We start from the raw sequence: 24971 nt of genomic DNA on the forward strand, positions 1-24971 counted from the left end.
ACATACTCCCGACAATCAAGTACCACTGTCGTGGAACCCTTGTCTGCCAGAAGAATGACGATGGAACGGTCAGCCTTCAGATCACGGATAGCTTGGGCTTCAGCAGTGGTGATGTTGGGAGTAGGATTAAGGTTTTTTATGAAGGATTGAGAGGCAAGGCTGGAAGTCAGAAATTCCTGGACGGTTTGAAGGGGGTGATTTTGAGGAAGAGGAGGTGGGTCCCGCTGTGACGGAGGACGGAACTGTTCCAGGCAGGGATCAATTTGGATAGTGTCTTGGGGAGTTGGATCATTAGGAGTAGGATTAGGATCATTTTTCTTCGTGGCAAAGTGATATTTCCAGCAGAGAGTACGAGTGTAGGACAGTAAATCTTTGACGAGGGCTGTTTGGTTGAATCTGGGAGTGGGGCTGAAGGTGAGGCCTTTGGATAGGACAGAAGTTTCGGATTGGGAAAGAGGTTTTGAGGAAAGGTTAACTACTGATTTAGGGTGTTGTGGTTCCAGATTGTGTTCATTGGAATTTTGAGGTTTTGGAGGGAGTGGAGCTGGAAGTGGGAGATTGAGTAGATGGGAGAGACTGGGTTTGTGTGCAATGAGAGGAGGTTGAGGTTTGCTGGAAAGGTTGTGAAGGGTGAGAGAGTTGCCTTTCCGGAGGTGGGAAACCAGGAGATTGGATAGTTTTTTAAGGTGGAGGGCGGCATGCTGTTCTAATTTGCGGTTGGCCTGTAGGAGGATGCTCTGAACAGTCGGTGTGGATGTGGGAGAGGAAAGATTAAGGACTTTTATTAAGGATAGGAGTTGACGGGTGTGTTCATTGGCTGAGTTGATGTGTAGGTGAAGGATTAGGTGGGTGAGGGCAATGGATTGTTCAGTTTGGAACTGGTATAGGGACTGATGGAAAGATGGGTTGCAGCCAGAGGTGGGAACTTTAAGTGTGAGGCCTTTGGGGGTAATGCCAAATGTCAGAAAAGCCTGAGAAAATAAAATATGGGAGTGTAATCTGGCTAGGGTGAAGGCATGTTTGCAGAGGGAATGTAAATAAAACTTAATGGGGTCGTTGTGGGGGTGTTGTGAGTGTGACATGGTATTAGAAGGTGGAAAGTGTAACATGAGGCTGAAATGAAAATGAAAATGAAAATAAAAATAAAAATATATGGGGAGAGATAAAGGTGAACTAGAAAGCAACTGGAGATCTGGTGTGAAAAAAGGGGAAAAAGTGTTGGTTAGAGCTGGGCTATGTTGATCCTGTGGTGAACTTGTGTATGTATACAACGATGTGTATAAAGGTTAGGTGGTTGTGTTGCCACCAAAACACGTTAAAGGGTGGAGAAATTCGGGAAAATTTCGAAAAAACTACGTGTAAATGTATTAAAAGGAGTGGTTTTGTGGCGGCAAATTATGAAAATGAGGCTAACAATTGTCTGACGAAGAAATAATGACGTTAAAACTTGTGGGAAGCGGCTAAAAATGATCAGTGATGTGAGAAAAACTGAAATGGAAATAAAGCAAAAGTTATTAGAACTAGCCGAAATGGTTGTTGAATAGGTGAAAGGAACTGTTTGTGAACTAGAAACGGTGGATTTTATAGCAGCGGTAGTGTTGAAAGCGGAAAAAAAAATATTTTTTTTTGTTATATCCTTCTTAAAAAACCTTGATCCTACTCCCAACATCACCACTGCTGAAGCCCAGGCTATCCGTGATCTGAAGGCTGACCGATCCATCATCATTCTTCCGGCGGACAAGGGTTGCACGACCGTGGTACTTGATTGTCGAGAGTATGTGGCTGAGGGACTGCGTCAGCTTTCAGACAACACCACATACAAAGTTTGCCAAGGTAACCCCATTCCCGATGTCCAGGCGGAGCTTCAAGGAATCCTCAGAACCTTAGGCCCCCTGCAAAACCTTTCACCTGACTCCATCAACCTCCTGACCCCACCGACACCCCGCACCCCTACCTTCTTCCTAAAATCCACAAACCCAATCATCCCGGCCGCCCCATTGTAGCTGGTTACCAAGCCTCCACAGAACAGATCTCTGCCTACGTAGATCAACACCTTCAACCCATTACATGCAGTCTCCCATCCTTCATCAAAGACACCAACCACTTTCTCGAATGCCTGGAATCCTTACCCAATCTGTTACCCCCGGAAACCATCCTTGTAAGCATTGATGCCACTTCCTTATACACAAATATTCCGCACGTCCAGGGCCTCGCTGCGATGGAGCACTTCCTTTCACGCCGATCACCTGCCACCCTACCTAAAACCTCTTTCCTCATCACCTTAGCCAGCTTCATCCTGACCCACAACTTCTTCACTTTTGAAGGCCAGACATACCAACAATTAAAGGGAACAGCCGTGGGTACCAGGATGGCCCCCTCGTATGCCAACCTTTTCATGGGTCGCTTAGAGGAAGCCTTCTTGGTTACCCAGGCCTGCCAACCCAAAGTTTGGTACAGATTTATTGATGACATCTTCATGATCTGGACTCACAGTGAAGAAGAACTTCAGAATTTCCTCTCCAACCTCAACTCCTTTGGTTCCATCAGATTCACCTGGTCCTACTCCAAATCCCATTCCACTTTCCTTGACGTTGACCTCCACCTGTCCAATGGCCAGCTTCACACGTCCGTCCACATCAAACCCACCAACAAGCAACAGTACCTGCATTATGACAGCTGCCACCCATTCCACATCAAACGGTCCCTTCCCTACAGCCTAGGTAATCGTGGCAAACGAATCTGCTCCAGTCCGGAATCCCTGAACCATTACACCAACAACCTGACAACAGCTTTCGCATCTCGCAACTACCCTCCCGACCTGGTACAGAAGCAAATAACCAGAGCCACTTCCTCATCCCCTCGAACCCAGAATCCCCCACAGAAGAACCCCAAAAGTGCCCCACTTGTGACAGGATACTTTCCGGGACTGGACCAGACTCTGAATGTGGCTCTCCAGCAGGGATACGACTTCCTCAAATCCTGCCCTGAAATGAGATCCATCCTTCATGAAATCCTCCCCACTTCACCAAGAGTGTCTTTCCGCCGTCCACCTAACCTTCGTAACCTGTTAGTTCATCCCTATGAAATCCCCAAACCACCTTCCCTACCCTCTGGCTCCTATCCTTGTAACCGCCCCCGGTGTAAAACCTGTCCCATGCACCCTCCCACCACCACCTACTCCAGTCCTGTAACCCGGAAGGTGTACACGATCAAAGGCAGAGCCACATGTGAAAGCACCCACGTGATTTACCAACTGACCTGCCTACACTGTGATGCATTCTATGTGGGAATGACCAGCAACAAACTGTCCATTCGCATGAATGGACACAGGCAGACAGTGTTTGTTGGTAATGAGGATCACCCTGTGGCTAAACATGCCTTGGTGCACGGCCAGCACATCTTGGCACAGTGTTACACCGTCCGGGTTATCTGGATACTTCCCACCAACACCAACCTATCCGAACTCCGGAGATGGGAACTTGCTCTTCAATATATCCTCTCTTCCCGTTACCCACCAGGCCTCAATCTCCGCTAATCTCAAGTTGCCGCCACTCATACCTCACCTGTCATTCAACATCATCTTTGCCTCTTCACTTCCGCCTCGACTGACATCTCTGCCCAAACTCTTTGTCTTTAAATATGTTTGCTTGTGTCTGTATATGTGTGGATGGATATGTGTGTGTGTGCGCGAGTGTATACCTGTCCTTTTTTCCCTCTAAGGTAAGTCTTTCCGCTCCCGGGATTGGAATGACTCCTTACCCTCGCCCTTAAAACCCACATCCTTTCGTCTTTCCCTCTCCTTCCCCTCTTTCCTGATGAGGCAACAGTTTGTTGCGAAAGCTTGAATTTTGTGTGTTTGTTTGTGTGTCTATCGACCTGCCAGCGCTTTCGTTCGGTAAGTCACATCATCTTTGTTTTTAGATATATTTTTCCCACGTGGAATGTTTCCCTCTATTATATATATCTGTCTGTCTCTCCATCCATCCATCCATCCATCTAACTCCTTACTCTATATATAAAAACCTCCTGTAACGGGACATCCTCCTCTAGCATTACTTTTCCTCAAGCAGTAATTGTTGATACCAGTACTGTTTTTCAAATTTTCGACACATCAATATTATCTCAGTTGCTTTTCTGAAAAATTTCATATAATTTTATACACAGTACACTATATTTCTAGCTAAAATTTATGAAAAGGAATGTTATAATCAATAAGTACTAGTTCTCAATGTACAATTACTATTATTATTATTATTATACAAAAGCAAACGGATAATTGAAGCTATACATCTGCAAGTAAATCATCTTATTTTTCTATCATATACTTAAGAAAAGTAATTGATATCTGCTGTGTGTTGATGTGTAGTTTATTCATGATTTGGATAGCACATCAGTATGAATAAAAGTAATCTACTTCTCTGACATTCTTGGTCTATTAAATTTTCTTTATACTGGTTTGAGAGATCAGACTGCACATATAATTTTTTTTTCAATCAATATATTTTTGAGCACTTGATAGCCTTTGTGTATCACAACTCATCACTTCAAGTATGACTCTGTAGACATTGTTCAAGGCTTTCTTATACATGTTATGACTCACCTCAAGAATGTGGTCAAGGCATTCAGTGAAGCGATCAGAGCAATCTTGCAGGCGGTCAGCATCAGCTGCAAGTGCAGCATTGCGTATCGCTGCAACTGTGTCGTGTGCACCCCGTAGTGCAGCTGGCAGTTCTGCTGCTTGTTCCAGAGTTGTCTGTCGCAACTGGTGTCCCATGTCACGTGCAGCACGAATTGCACCACATACTGCACTCTCCATTTCACTTGTAGGTGAACTGCCTTCACATTGTTCCTGTGAGAGAAAGTATGAGAACCTGGTGCACACAAGACATTTAAGACAGTTACTGTATCAGTCATCAGGCTAGACACTGTGACCATCCGTTTGTGCCTTCCTTTTGTACTTATAGCCTTTTAACAATTGCTAGATTATTTATAATAACTAACTGAAAAGTTTTTGACAAAATGCAAGAATAATGGCCCATCAAAATTATCAGTTGCGGCTGTGCCCAACTTGTGCAACTTGTAGCCAACAATTACAATGACACAGAAGCAAGGCCACCATCAGCATCTGTGTGTGTGTGTGTGTTTTATCCTCTTCTATCAACAGTACATTCTTCTACATAATGTTAGTTTTGCTTAAATTTGTAAGGGACAGATAACTATCTCTGTGTCCTTCATTATCGAATACCAGTAATACCATAAATATGCAGGGATTTTCACAATTACTGTCTGTCCATTTCTGAAGTACTTTACATTGCAGCTGTGTAAGTTTTATATAGTTGTTATTTCTCCAATGAAACATTTGTTAAAAACATCAAAATAATGTCTAAAAAGTAATTTTGCATTAATATCATCTCACAGTGATACATTTCTTTACTGAGTGTAAATAAGAGTGATGGAACTCAGGAAATTTTCCATGAAAATATGATTCAACTAGATGAGAGTTATGCTACTGCTCCACAATTTTTTGTTCCAGAAGTCAGAAGACTTCAGATTTGTAGTATTTACACAAATTTACTGAAGAAATTTTCCTAAGAAAACATCTGAGATATGAGAAATCAGAAGTAAGTCTCCTCTCAGCTTTTAATATTTCATGTTGAGAGTGCTTACCAGACTGACACCAACACGTAACAGCTGGTTGAGCTCAAGTTTCGCCCGATCACAGAGTAAGAGGATGCTCTCACGATGCTCGTGACTGGTGTATGCTGAGTCCGTGAAGTCTTGCGTACGTTCCACGACAGCATCGAGTGCCACTGTAAGGCGCTCCTTGCAGCCAGGTCCAAGCAGTGTCAGTCGCGTCATCTCCACCAGGTCCTCAAAGTGTTTTAGCGCACCAGACACAGTCCGACTAGCATCCCAGTCCTCCTGCAACACACAAAATCTTCCATGCTGTTGGCTGTCATCTTGTTCTGCAGTCCCATACCTCTATTTGCTTACTTTCACTTTGCACCATGTGAATTTCTTTATACTGATTTAATGTGTACATTGTTCATGACTTAATGATACTCTTTTGGCTCCTATCATCACCATCACCATCACCACCACCACCACCACCACATCAAAACAAGTGCTTCACTGCCCAGCCATGTCGTGGACAGTTCTGTGAGACAAACACTAAAATGTAAAAAATTTACGAGTGCAGCAGCATTTTGGGTTTCTCATGAATATATAATATGTTATAATACTTAAAACAATTTAATTGTATCAAATTAACCTGTATTTAGCAAACTTCCAGTACTATGGTTTGTTTTAAACAACATGTCAAATAGAAAATAGCTCCTGAAACCCATTCTTCAGTGAGTAATGTGAAATTAATGCTCAATTTCGTTTCCAGTAATCATTAAGAGCTGACAAGAATAGCTGTGCTGCCTTCCTTACAAGTCAGTCGCAAAACGTGATGATCGCTCATTTATCTGTATATCTGCAGATATTTCAAACCATAAAAACGTTAAGTGGGAGCAGAAGAAAACATATATGAATGTATTTAAAATTTGGAAGCTTTTTGAGCCAGTGGTTCTTTCTTATGGCTAAAGGCTTGAAGGGGAAGGAAGAGGGGTGAAGAAAAATGGCTAGTGGGGTTTAGAAACTGGCAAGAGTTTGGAAAAGTTGTCTAGAAGCTTGGGTCAGAGAAGACTTACCAGACGGGTTGAGAAAGAAAGACTAATTCTTGGGGACTACACCAGATCAGATTTGAAAACCTGAGACCTTAAAGGTGGAAGATAGGGTAATACATGAGACAGACATTATTGACAAAACATTGGCATGTTAATAAAAGTGGAAAGCGAAATGCATTGTATGTTATAGAGGTGGAGGGGGAGGGGGGGGGGGGGGCAATAGACCATGAATGAAATAGGAAACTAAAAGGGTGTGAAGAAAGAAATAATTACCGTGAAGAAATGCTGAGACCAAAGAAACTAACATAAATTAAGGTGAAGTGGCTGGCAGGAACCAAGGACATGTTGTAATGCCTGTTTCCACCTGTAGACTTCTGAGAAACTGGGGTCTCGGTGAAGATCCAAATAGCACATGTGGTGAAACAGGCACCAAGGTCTCTCATGTTATACAGCATATTCTGCTACAGGATATTGTATGTTGCCAATATATACCCCCCGACTATGGCTATTCATCCTAACTGAGAACTTGGTGGTAGTCATGTCAATGTAAACAGCCAAACGGTGTTTATGTAACAGCTGGTATAAGACAAAAAACATTACATTTTCAAAAACTGGTTATTTTTGTTGACCACAAAATGTTAAAATATTTCCAATGCTAGTGCAGTACATTCAGCCTACAACTGAAATTAACATCAAAATATTAGCTCTTCCATAATTTACACGATTCTTTAATTGATATTCTGGAAAGCACAAATGTAAATAGAAAGTGACTGGATCTTGTGCGGATAATGCCAATACAATTTTTGGCACGGTTCAGAGTGAAGAACAGTGTAAAGATTTATTAAAACTTCCATAGGGCTTAGGAAGAAAAATAGTTTATGTGGGCTTAGCAGCATATATTGCCCATAATGATAATTAAACATTGGCTGACATGTTACCAATAGATGTCTAACATACTGAGTTATGAAACTTTATTTGTACTTTCAGACACACACCATGTGTGTAGAAGCTCTCAGTGATATTTATGAAGAAACAGAAGATGCAATGTAAAATAAAGTTGAGTTACAGTAGAACATTATGACTTGCACTTTTATCTGCAGCTGAGAGAATCTTGCAAATTTATTTGCCATTGAAACCTTACTTCAGTGGCTTGTAATTATCTTTTTGTTCGGACAATCATTTAAAACAAAATAAAATGTCAGTTTTAAATATGAAAGTACATTTCTTTTGAATTCGTTGATATTGGGTTGTAAAACTCCTACCTCAACTATTACAGGAGATCCTTTTTAATTAATAACAGGATTAAGTTTGAAAGCTATTCTTAAGAATGTAAATTATGTACATAGTTTTTTATCTTTTTTATGGCTGAAAAGCTTTTCTCAATTAAGGCACTGGACGTATGAATAGTTAAATTCAGAGTTTTACAATTTTACAGTATACAGTCTGTAGCCCATTTGACAGTAATCTTCAACAAATCACAAATAATTTTAGGATCTGTTTTTCTGTAAATACACCCAACCACTAGTCATGGTCTTAAACAGGAAAAAATAAAACTGATCTATAGCAGTAGAGTAGCACTAAAACTAGCGACTGTAAAGCAATTTCAGAGTAACACTGTTCATATTGATCAATATTTTGTACATTTCAGAGTTCCAAAGTTATTGAATCTACCTTGTAACTCTGCCTTGCAATTGCCCCATAACTACATCCAAAATTTTACAGTAGAGTCTTCACCAAAGGTTGTCTCCAAATTGACTGTAGTATTATTACAAGGATGTCTAGTTACTGGTTCATATATATGTTGCCCACGACTGACTCTTTCCTATATTCTTTCAAATCTGTAATGTTTGTCTTTCAACATTTCTTCAAATTTATTACTTTTGTTACACATTAGCAAATGTCATAAGCTCAATGTATCAAACAAGGTCTCAATGAGAGGAAAATACCGGGAAAAGTCTGTAGAATAAAATTGAAACAGACATCCTCCATCGTGATTTCAAATCCACAAAAAAACAGTATAGGCCTCTTCGTCTCATTTATCTGGATCTATTATCTTTCTGGAAAGCGAGAACTGTTGACTGTAATGTAAGGTTTTCACCAAACAGGATGCAGAACTTCACCATGTAGCACTTCGGGCAGCAATTCTTTTACTTCCTCGTCTACAACCCTAGTTCCTTAGTCCAACTTGAGGAAAAGAAAAATGCACAACCATTAACAGTGAGGGAAACAATTCTGGATTCTTTGATCTTTGACATGGCTTGCAATAGGACTGAATTCAGTCGATGAGTGAAGTGGTGAATGAACATTGCAGTAGAAAACATGTTTATCACTCTTTATTGCAGTCCATTCAGATGACCAGCAAATTGCAGCTCCTACATTACTTTGAGCATCTTCATGAATTTTAGAAATCTTTCATGGATTGACCAACAGCTGTGACATAGTTAAATACTGACAGGACCTGTGAAAAACAATCCGTTGTTTCGTGAAGAATAACCAAGACAAAAATTGAATCATTTTTCTCCTTCCTTACTTTATTAATGAGTGTGTTTGAAACATAAACATTCAAGTTGCTCTGTAATACATTTGAGACTCATTTAAATATAGAAGAATGAACTAAATGATGTTTCAGTTTTTTGTCATATTCAATGACAAGGTGTACGAGATCAACATAACAGCATTCCTTCAGGTTTTACATATTAAGGCATACTTACATCCACTTGTTGCTGTTGCAAAGCTGCGTATTGAAATGCTGTATAGAAGATTTCTGGTTGTTAGTATGACCCAGTTCTAGGTCTGCCCTCTTGTATTATGTTCTTGTCCTCTTAGAAACAGCAGGCAGAAAAGTTTGACAGCAGGGTCCCAGACACACACTCTGGTGCTGCCCTGCTCAAATCACCATGATTTCGCCACTCAGCGGTACTATAAGCAACTGGCTTGGTTGCTTGCCATCTCTCTAACAGCAGCGTACCTATGTGATTGTTGTTATAAACTCGTAAGACTTGGATTAAACTATATCCTACATATTTAATTAGTAATCTTCCTTAATTTCAAGCATGTTTTCCATAGCACTAGAAAAGAAATCACAGCTTTTGGTTGTTACAATCAAGGCCAACAGTTGTTTACTGCAACACCTGGGGTAGCAGGTAGCCACACATCTTCGAGTTCCAGCAATCGCTTGTACTGTGCACAAACATACAACTTATGTTGAGAATCATGAAAAATCAGCAGCTCTAATACAAAATTATTGTATAATATCATATTTGTCAACCCATGTCAGGAATTACTTTGAACTCCAATGCTTTCATTAGCTTCATCATTGTTTCGAAGGTCATTCTGGGTAAGCAATGCTTATCTTGAGTGCATTAACTGCCTTACTTTTTGTTGCAAGAAAAATGTCTTGACGTACAACATGCATTCTTCTGTAATGAATGCTCACAGCTGTGGTTAAAATTTGTAAATATTCAAGCTGCAATATGTAAAGATTTTTTTTCAGATAATGGAAGGAGATAAAACTATCATATGGAATTTTCCTACTTATTTGTTGATTTTTAAAAGACAAGTATCATGCACAAACAATTTAGAAAATGATTATACACCTCTGAGCAATGGAATGTGTTTAAAAAAAGTACATTCATCTACACAATGAATTCCAGACATAAAAATAGGATTCACTTGAAATGAAGTCTAAAACAGGCTCATACAGAGCAGAATTACCAACTGTTAAAGGTGCAAATATCTATGACTTTGGTCAAAGTTAGAGTGTTTGACCAAGTAACATATGTATCAAATTACATGGACCACTAGGTTCAGAAGAGATGAGAGGAGATTAAGAACAATATGGAGCAACAATGGTTAGTATCGTTCATATATCTGAATGAACAGCAAATATCACAGAAAAACTGCCTGGCCATTGTCCAGTACCTTCTCTATCAGGGGTGAAGCACCCACCAAATGAATATTTTTGTTAATGAGTACCAAGTGAACATCAGAACAATGATCATTTAAATTTGAAACAATACATGCAATGATAATTTTAAAATTTAATATTGGCAGTTGTGAAAATTTTTAAGCAGTTCTGGACCAAAACCCAGTATTAATAATAATAATAAAAAACACTCCTGTGAAAAACATGATTTTAACAATCAACATACCAATGCTGAAATAACATAAATTTTTTACTAAATTTAACTAACTGAAAACCTCATCTACATCTACAACTACATAAATACTACACAATCCACCATACGGCACATGGTGCAGGGTACCCTGTACCACTACTAGTCATTTCCTTTCCTCTTCCACTTGCAGATAGAGTAAAGGAAAAACAACTGTCTTTATAACTCTGCATGAGCTCTAATTTCTTGTATCTTCTTTTTGTGGTCCTTACATGCATTGCATGTTGGAGACAGTAGAATCGTTCTGCAGTTAGTTTCAAATGCCGGTTCTCTAAATTTTCTCAGCAGCATTCCTCAAAAAGAATTGTACCGTCTCCTCAGGGATGCCCATTTGAATTCCTGAAACATGCCTGTAAAAGTTATGAGTTGTTTGAACCTACCAGTAGCAAATCACAAGCAGTCCGCCTCTAAATTGCTTTGATGTCTTCCTTTAATCTGAACTGGTACAGATGCCAAACTCTCAAGCAGTACTCAACAATAGGCATCCTAGATGCGATCTCCTTTACGTATGAATCACACCTTCCTAGAATTCTGCTGAGAAAATGAAGTCAACCATTCACTTTCCCAACCACAATGCTCACAAACTCGTTCCATTTCATATCGCTTTGCAACATCACGCCCAGATATTTAAACAATGTGACCGTGTCAAGCAGGACACTACTAATGCTGTATCTGAATATTACTTGTTCATTTTCCTATTCATCTTCATTAACTTATTTTTTTTATCTACATTTAGAAGTAGCTGCCATTCACCACCACAACTAGAAATTTGGTCTAAGTCACTTTGTATCCTCCTATAGTCACTCAACTTCAACACCTTATCATACAACACAGCATCATCAGCAAATAACCACAGATTGCTGCCAACCCATCTGCCAAATCATTTATGTAAACAGAGAATAACAGTGGTCCTATCACGCTTCCATGGGGCACTCCTGACGATACCCTTGTCTCTGATGAACACTTGCCTGTCACTTATGAAATCCCCAGCCACAGCCTCCAGAGAGGTCTGCTCTGACTTCTGAAAAAGCTAGCTGCCTTATGATACAGTTCAAAACACAAAACAATACAAGGTTGCAAGTCACATCGCTTGGAACAATAATGCAATTTGTTTTCCATTATGTAATGAAATCCAAATTGCTGCAATAGGATTTTATTGTTTTATTGCAATGAATCCATTTTGGCTAGATTGTCATCTTCAGAAAAATTACATAATATTTTTAATTTATTTTATTATATTGTTAGTTATCATATTTTCAGATATACAAATTTTGTACTTATATCCATATACTATCAGTGGTCACTGTTACTCTGCATTGTAATACAGTGTAGTGAAGATTTAGGACTCTTACGTTATAAGTTGTTTTGTGGTTTGTTGCTGTTATTAAGGACGATTAAACACTAAAACTCGTATAGCAGCAATTTCAATTTCATTACATAACATCTCTAAGGGATATCTTCAATTCTGCATGTGCACTGGTTCGTAAATTGTTTTCCACTGTTTTATTGATAGTTAATGAAAAGTCATAACAAACGAAAAAAACAGATACAAAATATGTCTTTATACTTCTGATGTATTTGCTTCACTTAGCACAATGAGAGTGCCTGCATCTAGGGGTTTGTTTATCGATTTATTGTTTCAACTGATTCCCAGTTCAGCAGTATCTGTGAAACAAATCACATCAATAATGTCAACAAAGTAGTGTATCATGTTCTGGAGAATCAAGTTGTTTTGCTGTAATACTAAAAAATTTTTATTACAGCTTTTGGTAAAACTGCCTTTCTAACCTCCTTGGATCCTAATCTGACATGTATTTCTTGAGATATTACTATTTTTCAATGGTTTGTAACCCATTTTGAATTTTGTTGACTACAGCTCCATCTACAACACATCAAAACAGAACTAGCCTTTTTCTGAAAACCAATTCATTTTCCAAAATCACTATGTAAACACAGTTACTGGATCCACTAAATGTGTTTACATAGTGATCTTGTGAAATGAATTGGTTTCCAAAACAAGACCACAATACAAAATTATAGATGCCTCCTGCATCGACTGATCAGGTAACCAAAACTAAAAAATGTCGAATACAAAAATTACGGATTTTTTCCCACAGGATTTGTACTTGCAATAAAAAATAGGGGTTCCTGTTTAAGATTTCAAAGTTCACCCCCTTCCACTCCCTGGGGGTGGGGCAGGGGAGTCAAGATAGGTGTCAAATTGGATGTCTGCCTTCAAGACAAACAACTTTTATTACAGAATTAGAAAATATTTTTCACTCTGCAGTGGAGGGTGCACTGATATGAGACTCCCTGGCATATTAAAACTGTATGCCATATCGAAACTCGAATTCGGGACCTTTGCCTTTCACAGGCAAGTGCTGTACTAACTGAGCTACCCAAGCACAACTCAAAACCCATGCCAATAACTGTACTTCTGCAAGTACCTCATCTCCTACCTTCCAAACTTCACAGGAGTCCTCCCGTAAATTTCGCAGATGTTCTGTAAAGTTTGGAAGATTTTGAGACGACATAGTGGCAGAAGTAAAGCTGTGATGATGGATTGTGAGGTGTGCTAGGGTAGCTTAGTCGGTAGAACACTGGCCCGCCAAAAGGCTACGGTCTCGAGTTCTAGTCTCAGTCTGGCACACGGTTTTAATCCACCAAGAAGTTTCAACTATTATAGCCTCTGTTGTTAATCTGATTTGTTGTTTTCCAGATATTTCCCAAAACAATATTAAATGTCTCACCCTTACTTCAATTTCAGACTTGTCTGGATTATTCTAAGATTAGAGTCAGCAGTTTTGAAAACTGTAAATGTACACTACTGGCGATTAAAATTTCAATATCACGAAGATGATGTGCTACAGACATGAAATTTAACCGACAGGAAGAAGATGCTGTGATATGCAAATGATTAGCTTTTCAGAGCATTCACACAAGGTTGGCGCCAGTGGTGACAACTACAACGTGCTGACATGAGGAAAGTTTCCAACCGATTTCTCATACACAAACAGCAGTTGTTGCCTCGTGAAACGTTGTTGTGATGCCTTGTTTAAGGAGGTGAAATGCGTACCATCATGTTTCCGACTTTGATAAAGATCAGATTGTAGCCTATTGCGATTGCGGTTTATCGTATCGTGACATTGCTGCTCGCGTTGATCGAGATCCAATGACTGTTAGCAGAATATGGAATCGGTGGGTTCAGGAGGGTAATACGGAATGCTGTGCTGGATCCAAATGGCCTCGTATCACTAGCAGTCGAGATGACAGGGATCTTATTCGCATGGCTGTAACAGATCATGCAGCCACGTCTCGATCCCCGAACCATCTGCACGAACAGTTCGACGACGTTTGCAGCAGCATGGACTATCAGCTCGGAGACCATGGCTGCGGTTACCCTTGACGCTGCATCACAGACAGGAGCGCCTGCGACGGTATACTCAAGGACGGACCTGGGTGCACAAATGGCAAAACGTCATTTTCTCAGATGAATCCAGGTTCTGTTTACAGGATCAAGATGGTCGCATCCGTGTTTGGTGACATCATGGTGAATGCACACTGGAAGCGTGTATTCGTCATCACCATACTGGCGTATCATCCGTCGTGATGATATGGGGTGCCATCTGTTACGCGTCTCGGTCACCTCTTGTTCGCATTGACAGCACTTTGAACAGTGGACGTTACATTTCAGATGTGTTACGACCCGTGGCTCTACCCTTCATTTGATCCCTGCGAAACCCTACATTTCAGCAGCATAATGCACGACCACATGTTGCAGGTCCTGTACGGGCCTCTCTGGATACAGAAAATGTCCGACTGCTGCCCTGGCCAACACATTCTCCAGATCTCTCACCAATTGAAAACATCTGGTCAATGGTGGCCGAGCAACTGGCTCGTCACAATACGCCAGTCACTACTCTTGATGAACTGTGGAATCGTGTTGAAGCTGTATGGGCAGCTGTACCTGTACATGCCATCCAATCTCTGTTTGACTCAATGCCCAGGGGTATCAAGGCCGTTGTTACGGCCAGAGGTGGTTGTTCTCGGTACTGATTTTTCAGGATCTATGGACCCAAATTGCGTGAAAATGTAATCACATGTCAGTTCTAGTATAATATATTTGTCCAATGAATACCCGTTTATCATCTGCATTTCTTCTTGGTGTAGCAATTTTAATGGCCAATAGTGTAAATGTATCTGCGGCAAAGGCCTCCCGTCACATAGACTCTTCATGTGGTGTAAGTCCCAGAAGACACCACTTCGGTGACTCGTGTGTCGGTGAAGGTGAAGGTGAAATAATGATGAAGACAAGACAACACAACACAACACCCAGTCGCCGAGTGGAGAAAGTCTCTGTCTCTGGCTACAGTGGCATACCGAATGGGGCGGGCAAGGGGCCGAGGGGGGTATCTATCGTGCTCTGGGCACCACTTGCAGAGGGCGCCAAATGGTCTGCAAGACAAACAAGAATCTCTGGAAAATCACAAAAATTCCAACATTGTAAAATGATATCTGCAGCCTTCACATTTTAGTATCCTCCAATCCATCCTCCTCTTCTTTTTCCTCCTTTCCCTTGCATTTCTCAGTGTTTACCGCACTTCACTTCACAAAAAAGCGCCCCCAGTGCAAGTTAGAGACAGCCGAGTGCTCACCTCGGAGGGAACGGGTGGCCCCACGGGCGAGGCGCCGGAGGCAGCTGCGCCGGCCCGCGCCAGCTGCGCCGCCGAGTCGAGCACGCCGTCCTTGACGACGTAGTGGATGAGGTCCATGGCGCGGCGCATCTGGCAGAAGACGGTGTCACGGTTCTCGCGCGCCGAAGGGCAGTCGGGGTGCCGCAGGCACGCCTTGGACGAGGTGAGCAGCATCATGGTGGAGCGCTCGAGCACCTGGCGCGCGGCCGCCATCTGCGCGCGCCGCCTCTCGTCCTTGAGGTCGTTCTGGCGGTCGCCGGTGAGGTGCGCCAGCTCCACCATCTCGGCGCCGAACTGGCTGAACGCCTTGACGAACTCAGTGAAGTTGGTGACGCCCTCGAGGCGGCCGAGGCTGCGCGCCACCTTGTCCTTGGCGAGCAGCAGCTGCTTGACCACCACCACGTCGGCCAGCAGCAGCACCCGGGTCACCGACGCCAGCAGCCCGCGCGCCGCCCGCACCACGGCGCCGCGGTCCGCCAGCGAGTCCTCCAATACCGCCGCCTCGCACAGCTTCTCGATCGCCGCTCCTGCAACACCGTAGCAGTTCAAATAACACAACTCCGTCATTGATCCGTCGGTTCGGGTCCTTAACGAGTCGGCATCGTAGCGGGCGCGGATCCAGGTTTCACTTCTGGGGAGTTCAGAGATTGTTGCTGTCTTTTGTCTCCCCCTCTCCTCCACATGTAATTTGTCTTCATCCCCCATTTCTAAAGTGCCACCAGATGTGTACCATTTCAATAATAATAATGAAGAAATTACCATAAAATATAAGAAAATTTAATGTAAAGGTGAAAGTTCACGGGCTTCCAGGCAGAAAGCAGCGAGAACCCTCGCAATTCGAAGAGTAGAGAGAGGGAGGGGGGGGGGGGGTACGTCGTGTTCCTCTTTTGAAAAAGTTGTAAACTAGTCAGTTACCTTATATTTTAAAATTCTGAAAACATATTTATTGCTTTTAACGATTTATTCTACCACATTCTATAAATGTTTTAAATTTTACAGTTAAACTTAACGCTAACATTTAAGTTTAGTAGCAATTGTCGTATCCTACAATGAAAATTATGTTCACATTTAGCTGGTTCACATCAGTATCTCTTTAAATAGTATGTTTGGACTAAACGTCAACAACAATTAATCAAATTTGTATTTTTTAAAATTTTTATGGTAATGAAGTACTCCAAGCTTGGTAACACACGTTACAGAAAATGTGGGATATTGCTAAGAGTGGCCGGCCGTTGTAACCGAGCGGTTCTAGGCGCTTCAGCCCGGAACCGCGCTGCTGCTATGGGCGCAGGCTCGAATCCTGCCTCGGGCATGGACGTGTATGATGTCCTTAGGTTAGTTAGGTTTAGGCAGTTCTAAGTCTGGGGGACTGATGACCTCAGATGTTAAGTCCCATAGTGCTTAGAGCCATTTGAACCATTTTTGCTAAGAGTGTGATACAAGGTACTTTCACGGTCTGGGCCATACTTACACAACAATACCTCTTTAAAAAGTATGTTGTGAATGAAATCAACAATTAACGAATTTTGTTTTGTTTTTTTAATTTTTTTAAGGGTGAGTATAAAGTACACCCCTCTTGGTAATGTGCATTATGGAAAATGCCTTGGTGTTGCTAAGGTTAATATACTGCGACCTTTCGACGAGTGTCGTACTCAGCTTCTGAGGAATGCAATAATAATAATAATAATAATAATAACGAGCAGAAACTAGCAAAATACACAAAGCAATCACTCATATAAATACATCGGCTACACCACTGCAATTTCATAACCACTTCTACAACCCTTTGGATCACATAACATCAACAGATACGAAGAAAGTAAACTGGAAAAAGAAAAGACTACATGGCAAGCACCCGTATAATCTAACACAGCCACACATCGATCAAGACGCATCCAACACATGGCTAAGAAAAGGCAATATATACAGTGAGACTGAGGGTTTCATGATTGCAATACAGGATCAAACAATAAACACCAGATATTACAGCAAGCATATTATTACAGATCCCAATACCACAACAGATAAATGCAGACTTTGCAAACAACAAATAGAAACGGTAGATCACACCACAAGCGGATGTACAATACTAGCAAATACAGAATACCCCAGAAGACATGACAATGTAGCAAAACTAATACAATTACAGCTTGCCTTACAACATAAACTTATAAAACAGCACGTTCCTACATACAAGAATGCACCACAAAATGTACTGGAGAATGATGAATACAAATTATACTGGAACAGAATCATTATAACAGATAAAACAACACCACATAACAAACCTGACATCATACTCACCAATAAAAAGAAGAAATTAACACAACTAATCGAAATATCCATACCCAATACAACAAATATACAAAAGAAAACAGGAGAAAAAATTGAAAAATACATCCAACTGGCTGAGGAAGTCAAGGACATGTGGCATCAGGATAAAGTTGACATTATACCAATTATACTATCAACTACAGGAGTCATACCACACAATATCCACCAGTACATCAACGCAATACAGCTACATCCAAACGTATATATACAACTACAGAAATCTGTAATTGTTGATACATGTTCAATTACCCGAAAGTTCCCAAATGCAATGTAACATATACCATACAGTTAAAAGGAAGTCCCGCTTGATCAAGGTCCGCGTCACTTTCCATTTTTGACCAGACATAACGTCTGAGAAAGGAAAGAAGATAATAATAATAATAATAATAAAAATTATTATTATTATTATTATTATTATTGGTTCAATGGCTCTGAGCACTATGGGACTTAACATCAGAGGTCATCAGTTCCCTAGAACTTAGAACTACTTTAATCTAACTAACCTAAGGATATCACACACATCCATGCCCGAGGCAGGATTCGAACCTACGACCGTAGAAGTCGCGCGGTTCTGGACTGAAGTGCCTAGAACCGCTCGGCCACCAAGGCCGGCTATTATTATTATTATTATTATTATTATTATTTTCTTTCTTTTCTCAGACGTTATGTCTGGTCAAAAATGGAAAGTGATGCGGACCTTGATCAAGCGTGACTTCCTTTCAACTGTACGGTATATGTTATATTGCATTTAGGAACTTTCGGGTAATTGAACATGTATCAATAATTACGGATTTCTGTAGTTGTATATATACGTTTGGATGTAGCTGTATCGCATTGATGTACTGGTGGATATTGTGTGGTATGACTCCTGTAGTTGATACTATAATTGGTATAATGTCAACTTTATCCTGATGCCACATGTCCTTGACTTCCTCATCCAGTTGGATGTATTTTTCAATTTTTTCTCCTGTTTTCTTTTGTATATTTGTTGTATTGGGTATGGATATTTCGATTAGTTGTGTTAATTTCTTCTTTTTATTGGTGAGTATGATGTCAGGTTTGTTATGTGGTGTTGTTTTATCTGTTATAATGGTTCTGTTCCATATAATTTGTATTCATCATTCTCCAGTACATTTTGTGGTGCATACTTGTATGTGGGAACGTGTTGTTTTATTAGTGTATGTTGTAAGGCAAGCTGTTGATGTATTATTTTTGCTACATTGTCATGTCTTCTGGGGTATTCTGTATTTGCTAGTATTGTACATCCGCTTGTGATGTGATCTACTGATTCTATTTGTTGTTTGCAAAGTCTGCATTTATCTGTTATGGTATTGGGATCTGTAATAATATGCTTGCTGTAATATATGGTGTTTATTGTTTGATCCTGTATTGCAATCGTGAATCCTTCCGTCTCACTGTATATATTGCCTTTTCTTAGCCATGTGTTGGATGCGTCTTGATCGATGTGTGACTGTGTTAGATGATACGGGTGCTTGCCATGTAGTGTTTTCTTTTTCCAATTTACTTTCTTCGTATCTGTTGATGTTATGTGATCTAAAGGGTTGTAGAGGTGGTTATGAAATTATAGTGGTGTAGCTGATGTATATATATGAGTGACTGCTTTGTGTATTTTGCTAGTTTGTGGTCGTTTTGTAAATAATTTTCTTAAATTGTCTACCTGTCCATAATGTAGGTTTTTCATGTCGATAAATCCCCTTCCTCCTTCCTGTCTGCTTAATTTGAATCTTTCTGTTGCTGAATGTATGTGATGTATTCTATATTTGTGGCACTGTGATCGTGTAAGTGTGTTGAGTGCTTATAGGTCTGTGTTACTCCATTTCATTACTCCAAATGAGTAGGTCAATATTGGTATAGCATAAGTATTTATAGCTTTTGTCTTGTTTCTTGCTGTCAATTCTGTTTTCAGTATTTTTGTTAGTCTTTGTCTATATTTTTCTTTTAGTTCTTCTTTAATATTTGTGTTATCTATTCCTATTTTTTGTCTGTATCCTAGATATTTATAGGCATCTGTTTTTTCCATCACTTCTATGCAGTCGCTGTGGTTATCCAATATGTAATCTTGTTTAGTGTGATTTCCCTTGACTATGCTATTTTTCTTACATTTGTCTGTTCCAAAAGCCATATTTATATCATTGCTGAATACTTCTGTTATCTTTAGTAATTGGTTGAGTTGTTGATTTGTTGCTGCCACTAGTTTTAGATCATCCATGTATAGCAAATGTGTGATTTTGTGTGGGTATGTTCCAGTAATATTGTATCCATTGTTTGTATTATTTAGCATGTTGGATAGTGGGTTCAGAGCAAGGCACAACCAGAAAGGACTTAATGAGTCTCCTTGGTATATTCCACACTTAATCTGTATTGGCTGTGATGTGATATTATCTGAATTTGTTTGCATATTAAGTGTGATTTTCCAATTTTTCATTACTATGTTTAGGAACTGTATCAATTTAGGACCTACTTTGTATATTTCCAATATTTGTAGTAACCATGAGTGGGGTACGCTATCAAAAGCTTTTTGGTAATCAATGTATGTGTAGTGTAGCGACCTTTGTTTAGTTTTAGCTTGATATGTCACCTCTGCATCTATTATCAGTTGCTCTTTACATCCTCGTGCTCCTATGCAACATACTTTTTGTTCTTCATTTATAATTTTGTTCTGTGTTGTATGTGTCATTAATTTCTGTGTAATGACTGAAGTTAATATTTTGTATATTGTTGGTAGGCATGTTATGGGGCGATATTTAGCTGGGCTTGCTATGTCTACTTGATCTTTAGGTTTCAGATCAGTTATTCCTTGTGTAAGTGTATCAGGGAATGTGTATGGGTCTGCATTGTAACTGTTAAATAATTTAGTTAGGTGTGAATATGTTGAGGTGAACTTCTTTAGCCAGAAATTTGCTATTTTATCTTTTCCAAGGGCTTTCCAATTGTGAGTAGAATTAATTGCTTTGGTGACTTCATGTTGCAAAATTATCACTTCAGGCATTTGTGGTATCATCTTGCATGTGTCTGTTTCTGCTTGTATCCACCGTGCATGCCTGTTATGTTGTACTGGGTTTGACCATATGTTGCTCCAGAAGTGTTCCATGTCTGTTATGTTTGGTGGATTGTCTATTTTAATGTGTGTGTTATCTATTGTCTGGTAAAATTTCTTTTGGTTTGTGTTGAATGTTTGGTTTGTTTCCTTCTATTTTTACATTTTTTGTATCTTCTAAGTCGTTTGGCCAATGCTTGTAATTTCTGCTTCTTTTCATCTAATTGCTCTATCGCTTCTTGTTGTGAGATTTTACCTAACCTTTTTCGTTTTTTTTCTGACTTTTCATTTCTTATAAATTGTGTTAGCTGTTCAATGTCGATTCTCAGTTTTTTCTATTCTGCTCTGTAGCCTGTGCTGTCATGCTGGTTTTGTGGGTTTCTTGTGTGTGTTGGTTGCTTCTGATCTCTGCCTAGTGTGTATATTTAGTGTAGTGAGTGCTCCTATATAAACCAGTAGTTGTAACTCTTCCATTGTTGTGTTTTCATTTATTTTGTTGCGTATGATTGTGTTGATAGTTTTTATTGTTGTTTCGACTTGTGCGTTATTTGGCGGTCTATGCAAGAATGGTCTAATGTCTGTATTTGTGTCTTTGTATTCTATATATATCAGCTGAAATTATCCTTCTATATCTAACATGTGTGTCACTTCGTGTTCTATTTGTGCTTGTTCTGGTGGCTGTCTTAAGATTTCGTTTTCCTCTGATTGTTTAATTGATGTGTGTTGTTCTTTGTTTGTTTGCTCTGGGATGTTTGAGTCCATTACTGTATTTTCTTCTTCTTCTGATTGCACATTATTTTGTTCCAGTATTTGTTGTACTTGTTGTTTGATGTTTTCTAATTCTGACTGGGGTATCCTGTTATTTTTGATTATTACACGGATCTGATCAGCTAGTCGTTGTTCTGTTAAAAATTTTAATTCTGGGTATCTGGTAATAAATGTTGTGTATACTTGTGATCTGTATCCAGTTGTTGTTTGGTAATAACAGAACATGAGGTGTCGATTAACTTCATATGACCATCTCATCATCTGTCTTTGTTTTCCTTATAGGGTGGATGCAGGAAGCATATCCTGCAAAACACCTCTATTTGGATTTAAATCATTTTCCAGTTGGCTAGCAGTGTCGTTACCATTGTGGGCGGGCGTAGGGTTCAAGCGTCGTCCCCGACCATGACGGCGCTTGTCCGATGCTTCTTTAGTTCTGTCCTGAACCAACTAATCACACTAAAAGGGGGGTTAGCTCTATTAGTGGTTTGTTCTTTTCGTCGCCTTTTACGACTGGCAGAACATACCGGAGGCCTATTCTTTTCCCGGGCCTCCACGGGGTTTATTATTATTATTATTTGTTTACACAAGTGAATAGTACATTGCATTCGCTTAACGCCCACGAAATAGCAATTCACAAAAATAAAGCCTTTGAAAAGCAAAATTTGAGAAGAATATACGCCACGCAATTAATTTAAGAGCCGTAACAGCAACAAACGTTCACAGCTCTAATAACGTTATAATGTACCCAGTACAGATGATCCAGGAGATATCGTCGATATTCAGGGGTGTCACAAGAACGAGCATTCGACGCAAAAATGTGAAGTATACACGGGCTCTAAAATGCTTATCTTAAGACTGTGACTACTTGTTCAGTAGAAGACGTGTTTCACAGCAGCGAAGATGAACAAGTGCTCATAGCTTTTGAGATACGCACTTTACAGCCTATTCTTATTGGACATTTTTTGTCTTGTTTTGGCGCCCCTACCACCACCTTTCAAAATATGCGAATCATAGAGGCGGCTGGTGTGTCCGAGCGGTTCTAGGCGCTACAGTCTGGAACCACGCGACCGCTACGATCGCAGGTTCGAATCCTGCCTCGGGCATGGATGTGTGTGATGTCCTTAGGTTAGTTAGGTTTAAGTAGTTCTAAGTTATAGGGGGCTGATGACCTCAGAATTTAAGTCCCATAGTGCTCAGAGCCATTTGAACCATTTGCAAAGCATAGAGCCTGCAGTAGAAGAGATTTGTTCTGCAGTGTAGACGATTAAAAATTGCTCATAGCTCACCTTTTCGTGAGGCAACGGAAACCTGCTTTCAACTTCAAGGAATCCATTTCTAATACAAACATGCTTTCCACTTCAAGGACTCCGTTTTTAATACTCTGTTCCCACCTCCGTAATGCTCGGTTTACACTAGCAAGTTATTGCAGCAATTTACTTGCGCGGAGTGACTTGCCGCGCGACTTGCAAGTGTAAACATATCGCCAAGTCGACTTGCAACCGTAGCAATTTATTGCGGAAGTGACTTGCTGCACGTTTTCCGCGTCCAGTGTGAACACCACGCAAGAAGTATCTGCAAGTAACTTGCAGCTTTTAGGATTTATTTCTATTTCCTTCAAAGTGGGAAGCGCAAGTTATAGTAAGTATGTCTTCTGCATAACACTCATGTTTAACATTTTACTTAATGTGGTGACTTAATTTTATACAACCATCTTACGTATTATATGCAAACAAATTTCAGAAATGGAGGAGAAACGGGAATGGATGAAGCCAGGATACAGAACATTTTATTGAAGCTGTGGAGAGCTACCCCGAATTATGGAACGTGCATAACCGGGACTTTTAAGGATGAAGTGAAGAAGATGAGCGCATTAAATGAAATCTCGTGGATATTCGACACATCTGTGAAACAAATACACAGAAAAACTAGCATGACTTGAAGACACAACCCCTTTGCCACCTGCATCCACTTGCTTGTAGTTTTAGGAGTCAAGAAAAAGACGATGTGTAATTATTACATGTTCTATTTAATTAGCTTGTCACTTTCCATTTTGTGAGCTTAGGAAAAAAAATTTATAATCATATCGTTCTGTAAAATGCAGTTTATTCAATAAAAATTTAATTTCACTGTTGTGTTTTCACATACCTTCAAATAATTTTCCCTTTTCAAGACGTCAAAAATGGCTCTACATACATCGGGTACGATCAGAGAAATCGTGCTGACGGGAATATGAAACAAGTACATTAGTGACTTGTATGAGTCTCCTACAAAGAAAAGATTTCAAAATTCAAACTTTTTTTTAATTGTATGTTTCACATAAATAAATGAAAAGGCCTATTTTATTCGTAGCTCATCTGTAGCTATAAATCTTAGAGTGACTAGCAAACGTTGCTTTGCTGAAATAGCAGTACGTAAGTTTGTGTCTCGTTCTGATATGACGGGCGCTATTAACGTCATCAAACACTCCAGATGATTTGAGAGCATTCTGCATTAGTTTTCAAAAGTATCCATGCTCTTGATACTAAGTTCTTGCAAAAGGTTATTATAGGCACCATTCTGCGATCTTCTCAGTATCCACTCTCTAACCGAAATACTTCTGTTTTTCATGTTTTTCATTACAATTACAAGAGCTGCAGCATATCCCACCCGCCTACTTGTCATTTTATACTTCGGCTGACACTAGTAGTGCTACTCAAAGCATTTGTAAACAGTATCAGCAAATTGACGCAAGTTTCTTGCCAAAGAACTTGCGGAAGAATCTTGCTTAATTCTTGCGCTGCTGTGTACAGAAAGATGCAAGCGGCTAACAATAACTTGTAGCAATAACTTCTGCAAGCGACTTGCTAGTGTAAACCCAGCTTAAGGCGCTGCCACATAGTGAACAATACAATACAGTACAATACAGTACAGTACAGTACAATACAATACAGTATTTCTAACCGGAAGTTCCCGCTGTTAGGCTGTACGATCTCGTAGAGGCATTGTTTCGCCGAGTGTTGTCAGTAAAGGAGTCTCTGACTGCTGTTAGCGTGGCTTTTGAAGTTTTCTTATCACTGCTTTAGTCTGAGGTAAATACTTTAGATTTCTATCTAATTACCGTTGAAATATATTCATTTTTTAAAATTCTTACGCTGAAATAATTAACCTGCATGAGAACCATGTCACAGAATATGTTTACAACGTAAAAGACTAGAGAATGAATATTGGTCGTATTTCAAAGACAGTGTATATGAGAACTGTTAAAGAAAATCTGTAAACCTCATTCAATTTT

At 40.0% G+C, this 24971-nt stretch overlaps 1 protein-coding gene across 1 annotated transcript in view; it reads right to left on the reverse strand.

Annotated features, from left to right (window-relative positions):
• LOC126263283 (alpha-catulin) overlaps positions 1-24971 on the reverse strand; it is a 417508-nt gene that overhangs the window by 98084 nt on the left and 294453 nt on the right. Inside the window, exons 3-5 of the mRNA XM_049960368.1 lie at positions 15502-16067; positions 5668-5922; positions 4601-4849 (exon numbers count right to left, since the gene is read on the reverse strand). Coding sequence (XP_049816325.1) covers positions 4601-4849; positions 5668-5922; positions 15502-16067 — 1070 coding nt within the window. The remainder of the gene's footprint in view (positions 1-4600; positions 4850-5667; positions 5923-15501; positions 16068-24971) is intronic.

Source organism: Schistocerca nitens, chromosome 6, assembly GCF_023898315.1.
Source record: "Schistocerca nitens isolate TAMUIC-IGC-003100 chromosome 6, iqSchNite1.1, whole genome shotgun sequence".
Taxonomy (NCBI): Eukaryota; Metazoa; Arthropoda; class Insecta; order Orthoptera; family Acrididae; genus Schistocerca; species Schistocerca nitens.